The following is a 20,121-nucleotide window of genomic DNA, read 5'->3' as shown; positions in this document are numbered from 1 at the left end:
TATAATGAGAGAATGAGTGAAATATACAATAATAATAAAAGTATACATGAGTACAAAAAATTAACTGTGGTAAAAATATCCTAACATCCTCCCGCAATCTAATCGGGACTTTGACAGACGTTTAGATTGGACCGAAGAAGTTGAAATCGAGAAGTAGACAAGCCCTTTGTAAAAATATCAGCAATTTGTTGATGTGTCGGAATATATTGAATCAATAAGTCACCTGAAGCCATTTTCTCACTACCAAAATGGACATCAATTTCAATATGTTTTGTGCGAGCATGGATAATCGGGTTTGTTGTTAGATAAAGTAGCACTGATATGATCGCAAAAAACTTGAACAGGAAGAGGCAAATAAATATGAAGATCTTTCAAAATTTGCCGAAGCCAAATGGTTTCAGCAACACTTGCAACCAATTATTTGTATTGGATTCTACACTTGATATGGAAATGGTAGGTTGCTTTTTAGCAGACAGATAAAAAGTTTTTTACCAAGATAAATACAAAACCTCGTCATAGATATTTACAAAAATGATATTAACTGTGGTAAAAAAATATCCTAACACCGCACAAAGCAAACGGGTCAACGTTGTAATGCATACTTAGGGTGTATTTGGATAGGATTAGTTATGAGAAAAAAAAAAAGAAAAGAAAGGATAGTATTAGTGTAAAAAGAAAAGAAAAGAAAATAAAGGATAGTATTGGTGTGAAAAGAAAAGAAAGGATAGTAATAATTTCTATTTGTGTTTGGATAGACAGGGGAGAAAAGAAAAGAAATGATAGTTATTCTTGTTTGAATAAGATAGAGGAGAAAAGAAAAGAGGATAAACGCAAATTACTTTTTTACCCTTTTATAACCATGGGACTTGAATAGAATAATAAATCTGTGTATTAATTTGTGGAGGCTAATTTTAATATTATCAAAATAACACTAAAATCACTATCATTTCTTTCACTATCTCTTCCTATTTCTCAAAATTGAGAAAAAACTAAATAAGAGATAAAGAGGGATAGCTATCCCTCCTTGTCTCTCTTTATCCCTCCCTGTCCCTCCACTTAAGTTACCCAAATACAAACTTACACCAACCTCTCTTTACTTTTCTCTCCCTGTCCCTCCAAATCAACCCTACCAAACACACCCTTAAAGTTCTTCTCTGCTCTCAGTTTAGTTGCGACAATGATTAAAACTCTAACCAATTTCAGTCGTCCTTCAATTCCAAAATTCCTACAACCACCACCCAACCAACTCACTCAGAAACAGACTATCGTTGAGCAGTTGAAGAAATGTTCGAGTTTGAAAGAGCTGGAGTGTTTACTTGCCTCGATGATCAAGAACAACGCAAACCAAGACTGTTTCTTGATGAACCATTTTGTCACCGCCTGTTCGACCTTTCGTCGAACAGATTACGCTGTTCTAGCCTTCACCCAGATGGAAAATCCCAATGTATTCGTATACAATGCGGTTATCAGGGGCTTTGTTCGTTGTCTTGCCCCAATTCAAGCTCTAGATTTTTACTTTCAGATGCTGAAAGATGGAGTTTGTCTGACAAGTTACACATTTTCATCAATAGTGAAATGTTGCACCTTGACAGCAGCTTTAGGATTTGGAGAATCTGTTCATGGTCAGGTTTGGAAATATGGGTTTGGATCACATGTGTATGTTCAGACTGCTTTAGTTGATTTTTACTCCAATTTGGGTAGAATTACTGAATCAAGACAAGTGTTCGATGATATGCTTGAGAGAGATGTTTTTGCATGGACCACCATAGTTTCAGCTCATAGCCGAACTGGGGATATGAGTTCTGCGAGGAAGTTGTTTGACGAGATGCCTGAGAGGAACAGTGCTTCGTGGAATGCAATGATAGATGGATATGCAAGAAATGGGGATGTGGAGTCTGCTGAGTTATTGTTCAATTGCATGCCCACAAGGGATTTAATTTCATGGACAACAATGATCAATTGCTACTCTCAGAACAAGCAATATAGAGAAGCATTAGCAGTTTTCAATGACATGAAGACCAATGGAGTCAGCCCTGATGAAATAACGATTGCTTCTGTTATTTCAGCTTGCGCCCATCTTGGAGCTCTTGACTTGGGAAAGCAAATCCATCTTTACATAATGCAAAATGGTTTTGATATTGATGTTTATATTGGATCTGCACTAATTGATATGTATGCAAAGTGTGGTAGCTTGGAAAGATCCCTAGTGGTATTCTTCAAATTGTGGGAGAGAAACCTTTTCTGTTGGAATTCAATAATTGAAGGCCTTTCAGTTCACGGATATGCTGATGAAGCATTGGTAATGTTTAGCCGGATGGAGAGGGAGAACATTAAGCCAAATAAAGTTACCTTTATTAGCATTTTAAGCGCCTGCACACATGCAGGGCTGGTTGAAGAAGGACGTAGAAGATTTCTAAGTATGGCTCGTGATTATTCTATCCATCCAGAAATTGAACATTACGGGTGCATGGTTGATCTATTGTGCAAGGCTGGTTTGCTCGAAGATGCATTAGAATTGATAAAAAACATGACAGTTGAACCAAATGCTGTTATTTGGGGGGCCTTGCTGGGAGGTTGTAAGCTCTACAAGAACTTAGAGATTGCTCAAGTTGCGGTTAACAAGTTGATGGTTTTGGAGCCAAAAAATTGTGGGTATTACACTCTTCTACTTAACATGTATGCTGAATCAAATCAATGGATTGAGGTTGCAAATATCAGATTAACCATGAAGGAACAAGGACTTGAAAAGAGTTGTCCTGGATCCAGTTGGATTGAAATGGAAAGGAAGATTCATCAGTTTGCAGCTTCTGATGAATCTCATCCGGCTTCAAGCCAAATTTTCTTACTGCTGGATGAATTAGATGGACAGCTAAAGCTTGCTGACTATATGCCAGAACTTGGGATTATGTCATAGTTGTTTGTTCTGGTCTGAGGAAAAATGAAAATCAAAGACCATGCAATTGTGAAGCAGCTATATTTGTGTACCAGGGATCAAATGGATGCCATTAAGTAATGAAGCTTTAGAAGAGATTGGTGGAAGCTCCATATAGAGTGTTAGTCCATCAGCCGGGATACATAGAAGCACTCCAGATAGAGTCCTGCAAAACACACTGTATTTTGCACGATCAACACACTTGTATGATGATTAATTATCTTTTTATTTTCATATACCAATTTTTTTGCTTCTGGTCCTTACAATTTTAAACCTGTAAAATCTATTTTTCATTTTATTTTGACAGGAAAGTGTACAATGGTCCTTGTTATGCTAAAGGAGGAGAAGGATATGTCTTTTATTCTTGCAAGACTTAATATGGATGACAAATGCAATTTTGGTTTGATGAACACTGAGATCAATCATAAAGGTTAGGAATTGCTTTTCTAACATAAGCTCCTGAATCAGCATGCCAACTGCAAAGGTAATTTCTGACAGCTCCTCAACTGATGTGTTTAACAACTGCAAACTGTTAGTAATTGCTTCTCTAACAGTTTAAGCTCTATAACCAGCATGCCAACTGCAAAGGTAAATTCTGACGACTCCTCAACTGATGTGTTGAACAGTTTAAGTTGCCCTGCTGATACACTGGCATACAGAAAATTGCACATAAATTATGACCACCATATAGATTGTTATATTACAAAGTCATGGTTCTCAATGAACTTATCTGAACTTATGGTGACTTTATCCACCAAGGGTTGTAGCCTAGTGGAATATTTTTTACTTAGGTTGATTGTTCAGGTTGCTTTAAGAACAAAGTGGTTGTGTGGGTTATTTGACTGGCCAAGAGTTTTAACAGTTGGCGCACTTTGCATTCTGACCTAGAATTCCAGTACATCAAGAATGATTTTTTATTAATGGAAAAAAGAATAGAAGTAATTGGACATTAACCTTCTAGTTTACAACCCTACTTGTAAATTGGCATTCTACCTTTTAAGCTATATTATCAAATTTACTTGCATGAACTTGTACGTGAATACATGTTCCATGTGTTTATAGTAATATTTTATAATTTTTTGTCTCATTTAAAGTTGTTCTTTATCTATTTAAAGAATTTTTTAATATCATTTTATTATTTCCCCCTCATTTTTTAGGATCTTATCCAAAATCTCTCGCAATCGGATCCCATAGAACCCAAAGACGTTCCAATGTGGGAACCCTATCTTAACAATCTTGATATTACATATAAAACTAAGATGAATGAGAGCGCAAGTGAAATCTTCCCCTCGATTGCTTTCAAAAATTCTCTAAGAAAAGTTCAAGGATACTAGTTATAGGCAAAGCTGACCCACATCTGTAACATATTTTGCACTCAAATGGCTGAAGATGCATTATGCATTCATTCTCAACTCTTTCAATAACAGAGTTCTTTACAGAATCCATATTAATGCCAAAAAGAAAAAAGGTAGAAAAATTGTACTGTTGAAAAATGAAACGAAAATCAGAAGTTAAAAATTAGAGAGAATGATCAGATAGAGCGAATACACAAGGTCGATGCCATCACACTGGAAATCAAACCAAAATCATCACATCATTCTCTAACTAGTAAATAAAAAATAAAAAATAAATAAAAGGTGATATATGGTAATGAAAATTGCATAACTTATCATTTCTGTTTTTAACTTATTTCTGGTGCATTTGCTACGCAACTCTTTGTCTGTACAGAAAGATTTGTTTTGAATGTCATTTGACACACTGTGTTCGAATTATTATATGAAAGTAATATTTGTGTATTAGGAAATTCAAGGAGCTTGTATCACATCCTCATTGCAATACATATTAAGTTGTGGTTTGCCTTTAGGATTTAACAATACTCCTCAAATATTTTTCCTTCTTTTTTAGTGATTCACAATAGTGTGACATCAGCAAGAAAATTTGTGTTTATTTATAACGTTGTAACTGAAATGATCTTCTTTTCACATCAAACATGATTGTTAGTGAGTAATAACAGCAAATCGGTTCAGAAACAAAGTTCCATTAAGGCTTACAAAAGAGCCATAAGCAACTAGCATCGGTATGATTTACTATATAACGGTAAAATGGAGGATTCGATACTTGATTCACCCAATAATATATCGTAGTATAGTAAAATTTCATTACTTGTTTGTTTTGTTAAAAAAGGGATTGGGATTTTGACTCCCAGCCCCTCCTGTTGTATAGATTTTAAAATACACTTGCTGAAGAAGAAGTTGTCATACCAGATAGTTGTTTATAATGTTCTTAATCAATATCACTCGCAATGGTCAAAGGCAGAAAAGGTGGAAACTGATGCGATGAAGGAGGTAAATGATGCATCTCAAATGCGGCCTAGAGTGGAAATGAATTTAGGCTTCAATTCTAGTTTGAACAAATACAATTCTGGTGATGATGATTTGAGCAATAATAAATGGAATTTAGAACATGCTTGGATCATGAAGGCTCTTGAACCAGCATTACAATTGTGTAGATGGGCTTTAACAACAGGTCTGTTCATTATTCTTTCCAAAATATATTTTGTCATGCACAGTATGGTTATAAAATAATTAGGACAAGACATGGTCAAATTGAGTTTGTTCTCTTGAAAGCTGAGAACAAAGATGTCTAATCTTAAGGACATGATTTATCTATGCTATTGATGAGGATTCAGACAAATATTTTTTTAAGGACTAAATATGATTTCTCTATTTTTGCTAAAATCATAGTATAGTTTGTTGGGTTACAGTAAGCATTGTCTTGTGCAGTTTTCCTTTCTATCTAGCGATCATGGACTTGGGATAACTTTTATTCCTGCAGGAACTGGAATTGGAAGCAGATCCCCACCTGGTAGTCGATCACTTAGTGGGATTGTTGGGCCTTACATAGTGGCCTAGTTGGTAGAGCGCCCAGCTCCCTGAGCCGGTTTGCCTGTGTTCGAGTCCCCCCTCCCCCCTATCAATGGAGTAAGCTTGGACTCCAGGATTGGAGCCTAAGGGTATGTTTGGCAGCACCGTTTTGGAGCTTCGGAATTGGAATTGGAATTGGAATTGGAATTGGATGCTCCGATTCCAAATCCTGTGTTTGGCACGTCAACTGCTGGGAAAACTATTTCAAACCCCCCTCCTTGGCCTTGGTTTGGCTCAGGCGATTGAGAATTTCTGGAAGGTCTCCCTTTAACCCATGGTAAAGCCCTACAGAACAAAGAAAAAAATGCCTTATTTTTAGTTGCTTTGATCAAGAACTGTGCTTTCCACAATTGAATTTCATGATGTTTTTCTTTATTTTTTAGTTTATTTTTAAAATGACTAGTAGATTTGAATCCTAAGGAGTACATAACTGCAAATTAGAAATGGAGTAGACCGTTCACAGCATGAATTGATGTTACAACTAGAAATTGTAGTAATTGATAATGTGGATATCTCTAATGTCTCTTTTTTTTTTCCCCTACACTTTTGTGATTGTCTGTGTTAAAAAGGGGGTGATAATGCCTGCTACTTTTCTATTCTATTGGTGTATCTGATTCACTATTTTTTAGACCTGTTGATTAAGGCTTTATTATCACTTTCCAAATCAATTTATTTAGAGGATCCTTGTCCTTCTATCATTGCCGTTGATGCTTTGTTTTGCACTTATGCTAATTAGAGTACAGAAAGATATAGACTTTCAATTTTCACTACAACTCAAACACACCAATGACAGTTATTCAAGTGGAAATCAGAGTTCTGTCATTTATTTTAAACACACACCTTTTACTGCATGTGCATTTTCAATTTGGGCAGTGTTAACTTCTTTTTGGTTGTGTTTATTGGGCAGTGCTACATGGCAGAAACTTGGTCGAAGAATCTCTGCTTGAAGAGTCATTAAGATTGTTGGGTTATCACCAGTGGGTGAAACTACTTGGACAGCATTAATTTGAATTTTGCCTCAGCATGCATTGCTTGAAGGGTCATTGAGATTGTCTAACACCATAGTTGTTTTTTATTCATTTTCTCTCCTGTAATTATTAGAGAGATTGTTGGGACATATTCAGCTGATGTGAGGAAAATAATCATGAGGATTTTGGATCAGGTTTGTGAAGGATTGGGACTAGAACAGGGCTACTGGACTTCAATTTGTAAAGATGGGCTGCCAATTACAGGAAAATCTTCATCCTTAAGTTCAAATTCTAGCATATTTTTTAAGAAAATATTATTTTTATAATATCAGAGGTGCTGAACATTGAGTTTAAATGGAGGTAGTGAAAGCTACATTGGTGCAGAATGTAGAACAGGAACGTAGAAACAGAAACAGAGCCAGGTCATGATGATGCAGATAACATAACTGAAGCAGCAAGAAGCTTGGAAGTGTAGAACTCACATATCTTGGGGGTATGGATGACTTGGCATGCTGGTCAAACTTGAAACCAACAGATTGTATATTTGGGGAGTGAACCATCAAATTGTATGTTTGCTCGATGTAGCAATTTTAGATTAGCTGCTTTTGTTTATACAATTTTGTCCTTAATTTATTAGTGTAGTTCACTGGTGCCTCTTGCCCTTTGTTCTTCTCTTCTTCTTCTTTTTTTCAAGAACTAGATAGATTTATCTTCAATTAAGGTGGTTAATTGCAAGTAAATAAAGCTGTGGCCTTGCCCATTTTCTAGCCAAAATTGCTATTATTGTTCTCAGCAAAATGCCAGTGAGATTGAGGTTTTGCCTCTGACATTGAGAGAGCAGTGTTTTTTAGTTGTAATTCTGTTTTCTTCAATGGAATAAATCTTTGACTTTTGCCTTGAAAAAAAAAAAAAAAAAAAAATGCTCCAACCTCATTGTACTTATATTTTTTCACAGAGCATTTATTTTTAATAATGCTTCACCTTTACTAAAGTCATTGGTGAAATGGTAAAAATCGACATTTTCTTTTATTTTTTTCTTCTGGTATTACTAATCAGATTTATCAACTTGCGGTTCTTTGAAGCTTAAATTGGAATGCAAGAACCACAAGTCGGATTATTTTTTTGCTTAGTCTTATTTGCCCCTCCTTGGCTCATTGCTTCCTTTTTTTTTTTTTTTTTAAGGTTTCTTATTATTGGATTAGGGGAACTAATTATATATTACAGGGACATAGGTTGCGGATACTAATTATATATTTGTGAAGTTAGTATTATTTAAAATTTTATCATATTTAAATGTTTTTTATTTTTAAAATAATATTCAAATTATATTATCAAATAAACTTAATTTGTTAAGCATTTAAACGGTTGAGAATTAAGTATTGCGCACGAATGTAATGCCCATTCCAACCATTCCTTTGTTTGGTATGTAATATAAAGTGAGAATAGACATTTCATTTGAATACCCAAGTAAATTAAAAAAAAAATCAAATTCTCAAAAAACTCTCATATTCCAAGTCCAAAAACCACCACCACCACCACCATCACCACCACTTCCCACCACTTCCGCCACCTCTAGTGCCTTCCACCACTATTGTCATTGACTCACCTCCACCGCCTTCCACTATCACCATCTACACTACTGCCGCCTTTCACCACCACCACACCACTGCTATTGTCACTATTTTCCACCATCATCACCTACACCATGGACACCTGACCCCACTATCACCAGTACTTCCACCATCGCAACTGCCACCGCCTTCCACCAACACCACTATTGCCTTCTACCACTACCACCTACGCCATTACCGCTTTCTACCTCCACCACTATCATCACACCATCTACCACCATCGTTATATATATTTTTTTAAATTATAAAAAAAAATGTTATTATGTTAATTTAATTTATTTGTTAGTAATAGGGTATTTTGAAGAATTTCATTTGAAATTTATTACATTCTAAATTTTAAATTGGTCCAACTAAAAAGTAGAATGTTTATTATCATTACATTTCTAGGTGTTTTATATTTGCAACTAAACAATAGAATGAAAATGGACATTCCATTCCATTTCACTTTCATTCCATTCTCACTTATATCTCATTTCATTAGTGCACACCAGACACAACATAAGTGATGAATTGAATTAAATTATCAATTTCGATAAAACTATGTTCCAATGTAGCATGTGAATAACCCTCATAGCAACTAACTTCGTTGGACCTTCCCAAAAACAAAAAAAAAAAAAACTTTCATTGGATATTGCAGCCCCGGTCCCCTTTCAACACCCTAAATCAGTTTAAGGAGCTGTGCTGTTGAAGGAGCCACTACCTCCATCTCTCTAGAATACTTTTTACCTCCTGTAACAACAATTTTTATAAACAATTATGGTAATACAATTTGATAAATAAATATTAAAAAGAAAAAAAAATAGTTTTATATACTTAGTATTAGATTAAATAAAATATAAAAACTTTTGAACAATCCTTACCGACTCCAGTAACAAATACTCCTATACAATAATTAGAAAATCAGAATAGCAATAACAAAAAAAATAAATAAAAAAATTTTTTTGGAAAAAAAAGTATTGTCCAAAACTTTATTGACCCACTCCTAAACTGAACATTATCAAATCAATGAATTGGAGTCTGCGTGCTCTCTTCGTTTTGGGCTTTCTTGGGCGCATGCAGGTAATGTCCACAATGTTCCGGTGAACCGCCTCCGGCCACGCTCTGTGTGCCTCCCGTCGCCCCCATTTCTCAACAACACAACTCTCACTTGTCAACGTTCGCCATTAATTAATATCACCACTATTACAGAGCCTCTCTCTCTACAACTCCCCTCTCTCTCCACGATAAAATGGCTATTCGGTCCATCAAGCGGCTCTTCCACAACACAGGTAACCTTACCTTTGAGCTTTCTTCATTTTTAATTCTCTTCTTTATTTTATTGTTTAAAATCTCTATGAATTTGTACTTTCTATTCACAGGGTTTCTATTGTTCTTATTAGTATTAGGGTTTTGAGTTTTTTCATTTTTATTTTAATTTGGTATCTGACTGGCATAAAGTTGAATTGTTTTTATTTCTTTTTCCATATTATAATTTATAGTATTGTTGTAGGTTCTGATGGCACTTGCCTTTGCAGAAGATTTTTAGTGAATAAAAGCAATTGAAAGTTTTGAAACTAAATAAAGATTGCTGTTTGGAAGTTGAGAATGCAGAAATATGCATTCACCTGCTAGCAATGCCACAATTTTGCCCTGGTTTAGGCTAGTCCCATTTATATTTTGGAAACTAAAACAATAGAGAACCTAAGGTTCATGATTTCACATTCTCTTTGTTCTCTCTGATTTTCACCAGCTTGAATTATTATGTGAAACTAATATTTGTATATTAAGATATTTACAGGACTTGCATTATATCAATTTATCTTCGTTACTTTTACATATTAAGTTGTTGGTTGCCTTTTGAATTTAACAACACTCCTCTGATATTCTTCTTTCTTTTTTTAGTGAGTCACTGTTGATTTCAAATCAATAGAGTGATATCAGCAAGAAAATTTGGGTTTAGTTATAACGACTAAATGCAGATTATCTTTTCACATCGAACATGATTGTTAGTGAGTAATAACAACTAATTGGTTCAAAACCAAAGTTCCATTAAGGCGTACAAAAGAGCCATAAGCAATAAAATGCAGGATGCGAAAAATTCCATTCACCCAATAATATATTTTAGAATGGTAAAATTTCATTACTCGTTTGTTCTTATTAAAAAAGGGAGTGTAATTTTGACCACCTCCTATTGTTGTGTAGATTTGAAAACAAACTTGCTGAAGAAGCAGAAGTCATACCGAATATTTGTTTATGATGTTCTTAATCAATATCAGTCGCAATGCTCAAAGGCAGAAAAGGTGGAAACTGATGCGTTGAAGGAGGTAAAGGATGCATCTCAAGTGCCCGTACGGCCTAGAGTGGAAATGAATTTAGGCTCCAATTCTGGTATCAGGAAATACAATTCTGGTGATGATGATTCGAGCGATAATAAATGGAAGGTAGAACTTGCTTGGATCACGAAGGCTCTTGAACCAGCATTACAATTGTGTAGATGGGCTTTACCAACAGGTCTGTTCATTATTCTTTCCATAATACTATATTTTATTATGCACTGTATACTTTGAGAACTTATGGGGATGGTAACTTACAACTTAGTTATAAAATAATTAGGAATAGGCATTGTCAAATCGAGTTTGTTTGCTTGAAAGCTAAGAACAAAGATGTCTAATCTTAAGGATGCAATTAATATGTGATATTGATGATGATTCAAACAAATCATTTTTTTTTTTTTTTTTTTTAATAACTAAATCTGATTTGTCTATTTTTGCTAAAATCATCATATATTTTGTCGGGTTACAAACGCATTGCCTTGTGCAGTTTTCCTTTCTATCTAGCTGTCATGGACTTAGGTTAACTTTTATTCTGACAGGAAATGAAATTGGAAGCAGATCCCCACCTGGCAGTAGATCACTTGGTGAGATTGTTGCAGGCATTCAGCGGAGTAAGCTTGGACTCCAGGATTGGAGCCTAAGTGATCTTACATTAGGCTTATATCTTATATACCTGCAACAGGCATCTGCAAATCCATTCGAGGATGTTAGGGGTGTTCAGATTTCCTCAGAATTAATAGTAATCATCATTGACACTGAATTGAATATATTTCTGTTAATTTCAAAATAGTTTACATGTTTTAATCCAAGTCATAGTTTTTTTTTTTTTTCTTGTTTTTATTTTATTTTATTTTTATTTTTTATGTTATTTAGAGTTCTTACCAGATTAGGCCTTTTCTGATATAGGTCCAAGATCTTATCTACCACACAGAATTAGCAAAAGGGGCTTATAAAGATAGTGTTGTGGGCCTTGCAAGAAACAGCATGCTTCGAGAAAGCAATGTTATAAAGTTTGTTAAGAACTCAAGTGTTATGAGGCCAGGATATTATATAGGGATAGACGTTCGCAAGAAACTTGTAATTCTTGGAATCCGTGGAACTCATACTGTATATGACCTTATTACTGACATTGTTTCTTCAAGCAATGAAGAAGTCACATTTGAGGGGTATTCATCCCACTTTGGCACTGCTGAGGCTGCGCGTTGGTTTCTTTGTCATGAGATGGGAACCATAAAGAAGTGCCTGGAAAAGCATGAGGTGGTGAAAATCTCAGATTTCATATTTTGGATGTCCATTTGTATCGTATTTCTCCCCCCCCCCCCCGCCGCTTCCTTTTTCTGAGGTTTCTTATTGTTGCTGTAGTGAAACTAATTCTTCTACAGGGATATAGGTTGAGGTTAGTGGGTCATTCTCTTGGGGGCGCTATAGCTTCTTTGCTGGCAATAATGCTCCGTAAAAAGTCATCCAGGGAGCTTGGCTTTAGCCCTGATATTGTGTCTGCAGTTGGTTATGCCACACCACCTTGTGTCTCCAGAGAGCTTGCTGAAAGCTGCTCAGATTATGTCTCCACTGTTGTGATGCAGGTAGGTAGATGTTTTTAGTAGTTAAGTTGTATCATCTTTATGGGAAAAAAGGCCATCCTTCTAAAATGTTTAATTACTTAAATGGTATTCTATTTTCTTTTGAATTATTTTTTATGCTTCTCATCCGTAACTTCTCTCTCTATCTCTCTTTACAGGATGATATAATTCCAAGGTTAAGTGTAGCTTCTCTAACAAGGTTGAGGAATGAAATACTGCAGACTGATTGGTAAGTAAACATTAGCCAGCCTATTGTAAATAACACTGGAAGATTTTCCTACCAAAAAGGGAAGGGAGGGTATAAAAGAAATCCGGGAAAATGCCATTTGTTGGAATTACGACATGCTACCTTTGAGGTCTCCTTCTTAAGTGTACTCTTCACCCATATACGGTGCACATAATTCTCAGTTTTGTTAACAACATTCTTAATGGGCATTGCGAGATTAAAATTAGAGAAAGAGGGAACATTTATCGGTAAGTAAGTGAAAGTTCAACAACATTCTTAATGGGCATTGCGAGATGAAAATTAGAGAAAGAGGGAACAATTATCGATAAATAAGTGAAAGTTCCTTTATTCATTTCTTTCGAATCATATACTTCTGATCTTGGTACAAATAGTTTGAACACTTTTATCCTAATCATGCACTTCTTGGTATATTGAAGCCTATTCTTTTGGTGATCATGTAATAGGTTTTATGGAACTTCCTCTTTTACTTGTTACACAGGATGAGTGTCTTGGAGAAGGAAGACTGGGGAAGTGTCATAGGTTTGGTAACAAATGCAAAGCAGGTTGTGTCCTCAGTACAAGATGTGGCTCGGAAGCTTGCTGAATATGCCAAATTTAGGAATGGGACAGAATCTTCTGGTAAGCTTTGCCCTTTCCAAATGTTATTGTGCTGACACCCATTTACTGTATCTTAAATTGGCTATAGTGACCAAGTTGTCTTTCTTTGAAGTGCTCTACACCTAGTAATGTTTCATTTCTTGACCTCCACAGACTTGGATTCTATAAAATCAAGATTACCAGAAATCTGAGGTTGTATTTTCTCTGCACTATTCTCCCGCAACTCTCCTCTCTCTAGTTTTACAGGAGGAGAGATTTACAAAGAATGAATAACCAAGAAACCATGCTTCAAGCATACCGTGGAGCTTTATGACTAAATATTCTTGGGTGGCTGGGCCATCTCCAATATACTGGTTGAAAAATAATTAACCCAATTTTTTTTATTGATTTGTTTGGTCATTTAATTGTTAGGACTTGGGACATTAGTTTTTACATGTGTCTGGGTTCTTATAAACTCTGCTGGCTTTAGAATGATTTGCTAAGATTTGGTAGTAAATCTACGCATCTAATTGCTATGTAAATCTTTTCAGTGTCTTGATAGCTGAGCGGTGCTTTAGATTGTTTGGACTTGGCTTGTTTGTTTGTGGGCTCATCTCGAAATCATTACGACCTCAAAGCTGAGCTCGGGCTCGGCTCGTCACAATTTTGAATAGCCTGGACTTGGCTTGGCTCATTTAATAAAAGAAGCTGAGTCCAATCCCATGTTTGTATTTGGGCTCGGTTTAAGATCGTATTCATAAAGTTACCAATGAACATTTTCAATTAGCTCACTTACCAAGCTTGCTTTTAATCTCATCAGTATAGTTGTAACGGGTGGGTGCTTCGCGATCCGACCCAAAAGCTTAAGTTATTAGGTGGGGCTAACACCGAACCCATTTATACCCATTTCACTTCCCATCCGGATCCGATGTGGGACAAGTCTTTCCTTGTAACAATAGTCCCTTTCCATTAAACTTACACTAAATATACAATATAGTATCATGAATTAAGCCTTGAAAAGTCATATGAGAAACCACGAGCATGCTTATACAATTTTATAGAAACGAGTCTAGATGAGCCTATGTTCATGAACAAAAGCGAGATTGCATGAGCTCATGTTCATGAGCATATACGAGTCGAGCCCAATTCTGTTCAAGATTAGCTCATTTATTAAACGTGATTGGCTGGTTTGTTTAACGAAGGAGCTTGAGTTAACTATAAATGGGCCGAGTCCGAGCTGTTCACGAACAACTCAGTTAATTTGCAGCCCTAGTTATAAACCATGAATTTATGTGATTATGATAAATTTCTGACTTATGCCCAGGATAAATGCTCAAGGTTTAAGTTTCTGTTTTCATGACTGCATGGGGCATGCAGTCTCTTACTGTGTAGTTTTTATGCTAATCCTCATATTTAACTTGGATGATAAGTAGATCCGTCGAAATTCATTCAGTTCAAGTCTGCGCTTATTAGGCAGGCCTCACCTGATTTATTTTCCTATTAATTTTCTGAGATATTCATGCCGTACGTTAAATTGATAGGTGTTTAGTTCTGAAGTCATGATCAAAGGAGTCTAGTAAGTGGATCTTGCACGTGTTTTGGTCAGAATGCACAGAATGAAGACAGGATCTTGAATGTTATGGATTCAATGAAAAGATTTTTGGTAGTTAGATTACATATCAAAGAAAAAAATTGATTTTTGGCAGTTCAATTGTCACGTTAAAGAAGTTGAAGTAATTTAACATTTAATATTACACACATATATGTATTCACACATGTTTTGGTATCTGGACAGAGCTCCTCAACAGAAAGGAATCATCTGTTTTTCTCAGCTCCCCTTCAACCTCCAAGCCAGCAGGAGAGAGTGCTGTTCTTGTGAAAAAGGAAGACACTGCAGAAGAATTGTTTGTACCAGGGAGTCTCTATTATCTGAAGAGGAATAACAGCAGCGATGGCACAGGCAGAGAATATTTCACGCTGTGGAATAGACATCCGGGTGAACATTTTCAGAGGATATTGCTGTCAAGCAACTTAATTTCAGACCACAAATGTGACAGCCATTACTATGCTCTCAGGGATGTGCTCAAGGGTTTGCCTGGGTCCAATCATGAAGGTATTTTCCGATAAACATTTTTCAAAATTTGTGGACAATTTTGTTTATTTGTTTCTATGTACTAATAGTTATGTAATGATAGTCTTCACTTAATCTGGTTATTGAAAAATCATATATAGAGTTTTGGTTATTCAAAGAATCAAAGTTATTGCATTTCCACTTGAAAAACAAAGTGCTTCCAATAGCCAAGTGATATTTTTACCCCTTGTTTTACAAGCTCAGTGGAATTCTAATGTCCGTGACTACATGTTCAAAAGTATCCGTGCTTTCTAGGAACGTGTGCAAATGTATGTGCGCGCGCGCGCGAGCAATTGTCACTTCCTGTATCATCGTTTTGACATTGGACAAACGTCTCTTGTTTAGCCTACATCTTATAAGCTTAACGCAAATAAAGTAAATGACATCATATCGAGTGATTTATATATATATATATATATATATATATATATACACGTGGAATTTGTATTAGTTCTTGGGAATGAAACTCTCTGGTCATGAAACATGACATTCTAGTTTTCAACAGCAAACAAACAGGAATGGAGGTGATGGATTTTTAAAAAGTATTTAAGTATTTAGATAGTTTTGTTAGTATGACAGGTGTTTTTGGATAGTATCAGAGAGTTTTACGATTTGAACCTTAATTTAAATATTGAATTTGAAATAGGAATTAGCTATAGGCGATAATCTTAATCTAGTATGAGTGGCCTTTACACTCATTACCATAAATGCATAATTTATGGTCTTATTGGAAGATCCAGTATAAATCATAATCTCTCTTATAATAATGATCTGTCACAAAGTAAAAGTGTAAGCTTTCAAATATGACCATGAAATGCAATGATCCTTATGAATATATAAATAAGGTATATAGATAGGCTAGTCTAAGCCTAGGCAATAATCTCTGCATGAGTACTCCGGTACACATATATATATTTAGACCTAGGGTTTTATAGCATCCAAGGAAAAGTAGGCCTAATATCACGTTTAACACGCACTTAAACCATATTGATGGGGTGGGTAATATTTTCCTGTTAATAACTTGAACCAACTTTTGCTGCTTTAAAGATGAAAGTTGAGCAACTTTTATTGTTGATAGCAAGAAAGTGCTTCCAAGGTCAAATTAAGGTTTTTGTTACTTTACAAACCCAGTACAATACAATTTTAACGTGTGTTACTGTATGTGTTATCGCATCTTTTTTATATGGATGGATTCGACTTTGGGACGCTGTATCGCGACTCTGCTTTATATGGTAGTGGGATGGGCTGAAAATTGAAAGAAGAAGCTGGAGCTTGGTACAGCAGAAAACTAGATTTACAAATGGAGGCCCAACCCACACAGAAATGGATAGACTTGAAGATCAATCTGTAACGATAAGTGGAATCATCTTTCTTTTCAACAATAGTCAAAATGTAGGAACAAGCTCGTGACACGTCTCCGGTTGAATATACTATATATAAGTATGGAATATAACTACATTATCATCAATATTATGAATGCCTCTACAGGAAACCAAAAAGAAACCAAAAAAAAAAAAAAAAAAATCAATATTACTTATGACTCTATATAAAAAGTCAAAGACAGGCTGGGGTTTTTAACGAATTGACAGTCCATTATGGAATAAAGAAAAAGGATGTACACCCTTTTCGAGTCATCAGAACTTGATGTGCTTCATAAAGTGACAATTTCTTTACAAATGTTGGGCAATTCATGCATTGCATCCACACAAACAACACACACATACCACACACACATGGGGATGGGGGTTGTTTAATACACCAAAACAAATTCTGTTTGAATTCAAAACCTAACTTAATTCTCTGAATTTGCAAGACAATACTTTCACATCACCACATGCAATCCACCTGTGATTTAATTTCTTGTCTTTAACGTTTTTCACAGTCCAACTCCTTTCATCACTAAACTTTCTTCATGATCAAGAAAAACAAAAACCACCTCTCTTTTTACTCATCTCTTGAAAACGACAACTTCATTTTGTCATTGTGTTTATGCTAAGAGACGGTATATACATATATATATATAAAATAAATATTACTCCCTGTATCATGGTTTGGACTTTGAATAAATGCCTCCAATTCAAACTACATCTTATAATAAGCTTAACAAAAATGATATAAATTCTTGAAAATGAAGCTTTCTGATCATGTCTTTCAATGAGCAAGCAATAACATTTTCATCGCCATTTGCATTGTCGGGATCAAAGCTCATTATTGTCCTTTTATATATAAATATATATCTTCGACAAGGACCTAACTGCATGTTTTTAATTTTTCTTTATCATGAAAATGGACATAAATTACATTAACTTAACACGTACTCTATTTGTAGAGCTTTGGATACGGTAATTGTAATATTGTATAGGAGATAAGTCACATAATGACAATATGATTTGTGCATAATGTTTTTTTACTAAAGTCAAAAAAAAAAAAAATAAAAAAAAAAAAAAATAGCCTTTAAAGGTGTAATAATTTTTAAATTCTTGTTTTTGAATTGTACTTTTGACTTTAATGATATTTAATGAAATTGTGATACCCTTTCGTATATTCACTGCAAAATGTAGGCTCAATGTTCTCTCTTCTAGATTGAGAGACTAAAACTTAGAATATAGATATGTATCCTAGATATATATAAGACAATCATACATACACGTGCAATGGACCCATGTGCAACTTTGTGTGTCGGCTTGACCAGTCGTGGGGTGAACGCATGTCATCTTCATTAATTCTCTGTAACTATATTTTATCCAAATGCCCTTGCGGTCCCTCCCACACAAGCCCTACTAGCCGATGCCAATATCCTATTGTAGTTTAAGGAAACATGTTTTTTTTTTTTTTTTTTTTTTAAAAGCCCATTAAATAGAAGATTACATTGTTTGTTTGTTATTTTCTATAGTAATTTATTTTGTTACATAAAGGGGAAGAGTGAGAAGAGAAATGAGATAGATGTAAAAAATTTCTTTTTTAAGTAAAATATTTATTAAGAAGAATTATTTACACGTCTGGTTTAATGTACTTTAAAATTCTTAATCTCGACCTAGGTCTTTATGAAACATTGAGAAATATATATAACGCATAAAATTTGACATCATTTCATTCAAAGGGATGCTCTTATATTCACAATTGTTTTTTAATTTGTGTTTTTCTCATTGTAATAATGATAAGCCCTCTTGAGTATGTAAGAATATAATAGTAAAATTTAATTTTCTTTTTCATAATTTGTTCTTCTTTACTTGATGCTTGACAAAAGGGGCAAGAAAAAAGATAAACTTTTCATTTATTTTGTTAATAATATTTTTTTTCTTTCATTTCTGATAAAATAAATATTACATTCCTGTCTCTAAATAGAAAAATAGGTTGAGGAATAGCAATATATATATATATATATATATGTAAACAAAATAGAAGTATAATTTTTTTTTTTTTATTCACAAGAAATTCGCACACTTATTTATTTTTATGAGAACTCAAATTCTCACCTTTTATATTGAGAGAGACAGAGGAGATATTATTAGTATAATCTTTAATAAATAAAAATATTTATTAATTAACCTCTTTTTTCAAAAAAATTAATCTATACTTAATATATATATAGAATATAATTACATAAAATATCATAGTGTAGGTAAGAAATTTAACCTTAATTAGATATATATTGAGGCAATGATTTAACAATGAGAAGGTACATACGGGAGCCCACTCTAATAGATTAGAGTGGAAGTAGTGAAAGATAGTCGACAATAGCATTTGTTGAGCACCACATTTTGAGGATAATTGTTGTAGTCTAAGCCTAACCTTGTGACTATAATTTACATAATATAGTACAATAATTATGTAAGTATTTTAATTATGGTGTGTGAGTTTGTGGGACTATAGTCAATCCGATGGGGTCCAAACAATACCAGAAACTTCAGAATTTCCAAGTAGAGACCCTTAATTTATCGTTTTGTAAGGTTTTGTGTACTAGCGAACGTTTCCTAGCTGATGGTGACGTGGACATCGGGTTAGGTGGGACCCGCTCGTGTAACAGTAGTTCCCCACTCGTGCGGCGTGTCAATGTCAGAATTGTTGAAGAGCACACGTGCACAGCGATCCCGAAGAACAGTAACGACGCGTGTTCCGAGACCCCAAAATCGAGACGTACTTCACGCCTATGTTGACTGCCCACTCTACAATGCTTACATAGGTCACAGCGTGGCCTAATTAATGATTTGTTATACCGTCGAATTTACTTATTAGAATAAGAGCTTCGTTTGCAGTTGATTCGGTTAAATATTAATATAAATTAATAAAATTTGTTAATTTATGAAAATATATAACAATATCGAATGTTTAAAAGAATCCAATAATGTAACAAACCATGGATAAAAGCTGTGACCTCTTCATTTTTAACTAACTTTGTTATTTGTTAATAAAAAATTGTCCTAACATTTATAAATATGCTGTGACGCTGTCAATTTTTGATTGTAACAAATATAAATTTTTATATTTAATTATTAAATTAAATTAAATTAATTTTTTAAAATTTGTAAATAGTAATGTGAAGACTTTGTGACTTTTTTTTGACAAATAAACTTTCTTAATAAAATTATTCCATCAAATATAAGTAAGTCCAAACAAGTTTGTTGAATTTATATTAAAAAGAGTGGGTTAACATGTTTGTTTAAAATTTTGACAGTTAATTTTATGGCATCATTATTAACAATCATCTACTCTTAACGTTTAAGTTAGTGTGGTTTTCTTTTGATCCAACATGTACTTTTTAATTTTTTAATTAGGGTGATGGTGAGGTTTGAATTCGAGGCCCTTGACTCTAATACCAT

The 20,121-nt window shown here is 34.5% G+C and overlaps 2 protein-coding genes and 1 non-coding gene across 5 annotated transcripts; 2 read left to right on the top strand and 1 right to left on the bottom strand.

The window, feature by feature from the left end:
• The first annotated feature begins 1,138 nt into the window (after positions 1–1,138).
• On the top strand, positions 1,139–7,716 carry LOC132269027 (pentatricopeptide repeat-containing protein At1g06143). Of its 2 annotated transcripts, XM_059770016.1 has the most exons (4): positions 1,139–3,136; positions 3,240–3,416; positions 5,768–6,133; positions 6,764–7,716. In XM_059770016.1, the coding sequence occupies exon 1, from the start codon at positions 1,178–1,180 to the stop codon at positions 2,912–2,914; it is 1,737 nt and encodes a 578-aa protein (XP_059625999.1). In that variant the 5' UTR covers positions 1,139–1,177; the 3' UTR covers positions 2,915–3,136; positions 3,240–3,416; positions 5,768–6,133; positions 6,764–7,716. The 2 variants fall into 2 exon arrangements, with proteins under 2 accessions (XP_059625999.1, XP_059625998.1); XM_059770015.1 differs by having other exon boundaries at positions 3,240–6,133.
• Positions 4,458–4,532, bottom strand: LOC132272281 (small nucleolar RNA Z102/R77). Its single transcript, XR_009470024.1, has one exon. It is a non-coding gene; the product is annotated as a small nucleolar RNA Z102/R77 (small nucleolar RNA).
• A 1,512-nt stretch (positions 7,717–9,228) lies between the features above and the next one.
• Positions 9,229–15,542, top strand: LOC132269026 (uncharacterized). Of its 2 annotated transcripts, XM_059770014.1 has the most exons (9): positions 9,229–9,723; positions 10,637–10,945; positions 11,307–11,506; positions 11,674–12,024; positions 12,150–12,350; positions 12,506–12,576; positions 13,073–13,212; positions 13,345–13,383; positions 14,966–15,077. In XM_059770014.1, the coding sequence occupies exons 1-8, from the start codon at positions 9,684–9,686 to the stop codon at positions 13,380–13,382; spliced, it is 1,350 nt and encodes a 449-aa protein (XP_059625997.1). In that variant the 5' UTR covers positions 9,229–9,683; the 3' UTR covers position 13,383; positions 14,966–15,077. The 2 variants fall into 2 exon arrangements, with proteins under 2 accessions (XP_059625997.1, XP_059625996.1); XM_059770013.1 differs by lacking the exon at positions 13,345–13,383 and having other exon boundaries at positions 9,248–9,723; positions 14,966–15,542.
• The last annotated feature ends 4,579 nt before the right edge of the window (positions 15,543–20,121 follow it).

The sequence above is a fragment of the Cornus florida genome, unplaced genomic scaffold (genome assembly GCF_030987335.1).
Source record: "Cornus florida cultivar Cherokee Brave unplaced genomic scaffold, ASM3098733v1 CherokeeBrave_3.0.0_Hap2_Chr08, whole genome shotgun sequence".
Lineage (NCBI taxonomy): Eukaryota > Viridiplantae > Streptophyta > Magnoliopsida > Cornales > Cornaceae > Cornus > Cornus florida.
The sequence above is the reverse complement of the archived record's forward strand: the minus strand, read 5'-3'. Positions and strand labels throughout refer to the sequence as shown.